General features: G+C 34.1%; 1 protein-coding gene across 2 annotated transcripts in view; it reads right to left on the bottom strand.

The window, feature by feature from the left end:
- The window catches only part of LOC108687284 (two pore potassium channel protein sup-9), a 2,194-nt gene extending 1,437 nt beyond the window's left edge, over positions 1–757 (bottom strand). For both annotated transcript variants that reach the window (XM_018192978.1, XM_018192979.1), the window contains exons 1-2: positions 621–757; positions 360–515 (exon numbers count right to left, since the gene is read on the bottom strand). In XM_018192978.1, the coding sequence (XP_018048467.1) occupies positions 360–515; positions 621–747 (283 nt within the window). In that variant the 5' untranslated portion in view covers positions 748–757. The remainder of the gene's footprint in view (positions 1–359; positions 516–620) is intronic.
- Positions 758–1,931: the final 1,174 nt, after the last annotated feature.

The following is a 1,931-nucleotide window of genomic DNA, read 5'->3' as shown; positions in this document are numbered from 1 at the left end:
ATAAGTAATTTTTCAGAATGTTTACATATAAGTTTTAGAATGTTTGTAAGTAATTTCATAACCTTATAAAAAATTTCTTAGAGTTTTTACGAATTGAAACACTTTTCAGAAATAATGACAGTTTCCATCTTTTCTATATATAAATATTAAATATAATTCTGAAATACGAATATACTTCTAATATAGTGTAATATAATCTATTTCTCATGTATTTTACAATTTGTGAAGAAAACTCATAAAATCTAAAATTGAACTCTTCCGAAATATTCATAAATTTAAAATATAATATAAAAAATCTTAAGGAATCTTATAAGAAATCATGAAAATTTCTTTCATCAAGAAACACAAGCATGACTTACCAATCATGGCTAATACTAAAGTGGCAAAATAGAAAGCACCCGCAAATTTCCACTGCGGTCCCGCTTTATGTGGCTTGTTCTCTATTATTACAATTTCGACCATCTTGTAGTCCTCCGGCGTAATATTGTACTTCCTCATCATATTACGGCGTATCTCTGCAATAATATTTTTCACCAAAAGCGAAAAAATTATAATTAATGATCAATTATCGATTTGCTTAAAACTATTCATCAACTCAAACAGCAATAAAGAAAACTCACCCGAAAGAAATTCCCAGCGTTTCTTCTCAGTGTCCGATTCAAGGGCATCAAATACCGCAGCGCCAACAAGGAGATACGTAAATGTACACACTACTAATGACAAAGTCCTGACATTCTGTCTCTTCATCTTCGCCGTTTTGTTCTATCGCGCGTTTAAGCACGTTGCAGAATAATTCAGCGATCACTGCACTCTCAACGAGTTTCTCGAGATCTCCGCCGATAATAATGTTCTTTGCAAGACACAATAATATTTATGTGGAGCAGCGTTTTGTACATAATGTATAAATACATATTTATTTTGCACCGGAAAAATAAACATACATGCGAAAAATTTATATCGCAGATGAAACATTCGTCTGAGAACTCGAGACACCACGAGAGTAGCTCAGTAGTCAGTATTCAACTATTCACGAGACAATAGACAACAATCGCTGCACTGCTGCACATTATCCGTTCGTTTCGGATTGAGAGTATTGATCGCGAGCCAACGAAGGGATACGCTGCTGCTGCTGCTGCTACTGCTGCTGCTACTGTTGATTTATATTCGGAAATATGTACGATAGCGATAATCGGGAGCCTCAATGATAACATATATTATATACACGTTAATGTTACAATCAAATGATAACTGCGGCAACCGTGAGTGGTAACCCGACGTTATGAACTGACTGAACCACACTGATCATGATCACTGATGACTGATGTCGCAGTTCAGTAGTATGGTGCGCTTTCGTCGCGACATTACTAGTTGTGCGTGCGTCGGTCATGTATATATATATATATATACAGCCACCGATCGATTGTGTGAACGAGCCTCGCATCCCCTTAATTTTGTTGTACACACAGTAAATCTACCGTTGATAATTCAGCAATTTATACAAATTTACTCGTATTATATAACTAAACTATAGATTGCCAGCGTTGGCAATAACTTTGAAACACGGAACCTACATCTATTTTGGAAAAACTGAAACTTGTGACTTAAGGATGCTTTGTCTGCAATATATCAGTTAAAAGTATCAGTCAAATAATCAGCCAAAAATAGCTAATATATCTGCAGCCAATATCATTCAAACATTTTAACGATATTAACCCGTGAAACCAACTGCAAAAAAATAACAAAACAAATAATTTGGCTTATATCTTATTTTCTTACAGTTTTAGGTTAATGATTTTTAAACAAGTAGATTTAAAAAAAAATTTTACACGAATATCTATAATTATTATTTTAGTACACATATTAGAGTATACATAGAGTACACACAACACACACACACACACACACACACACACACACACACACACACACAC

Source organism: Atta colombica, unplaced genomic scaffold, assembly GCF_001594045.1.
Source record: "Atta colombica isolate Treedump-2 unplaced genomic scaffold, Acol1.0 scaffold204, whole genome shotgun sequence".
In the NCBI taxonomy this organism is placed as follows: domain Eukaryota; kingdom Metazoa; phylum Arthropoda; class Insecta; order Hymenoptera; family Formicidae; genus Atta; species Atta colombica.
Note: the sequence above shows the minus strand (reverse complement) of the source record. Positions and strands in the feature narration are given on the sequence as shown.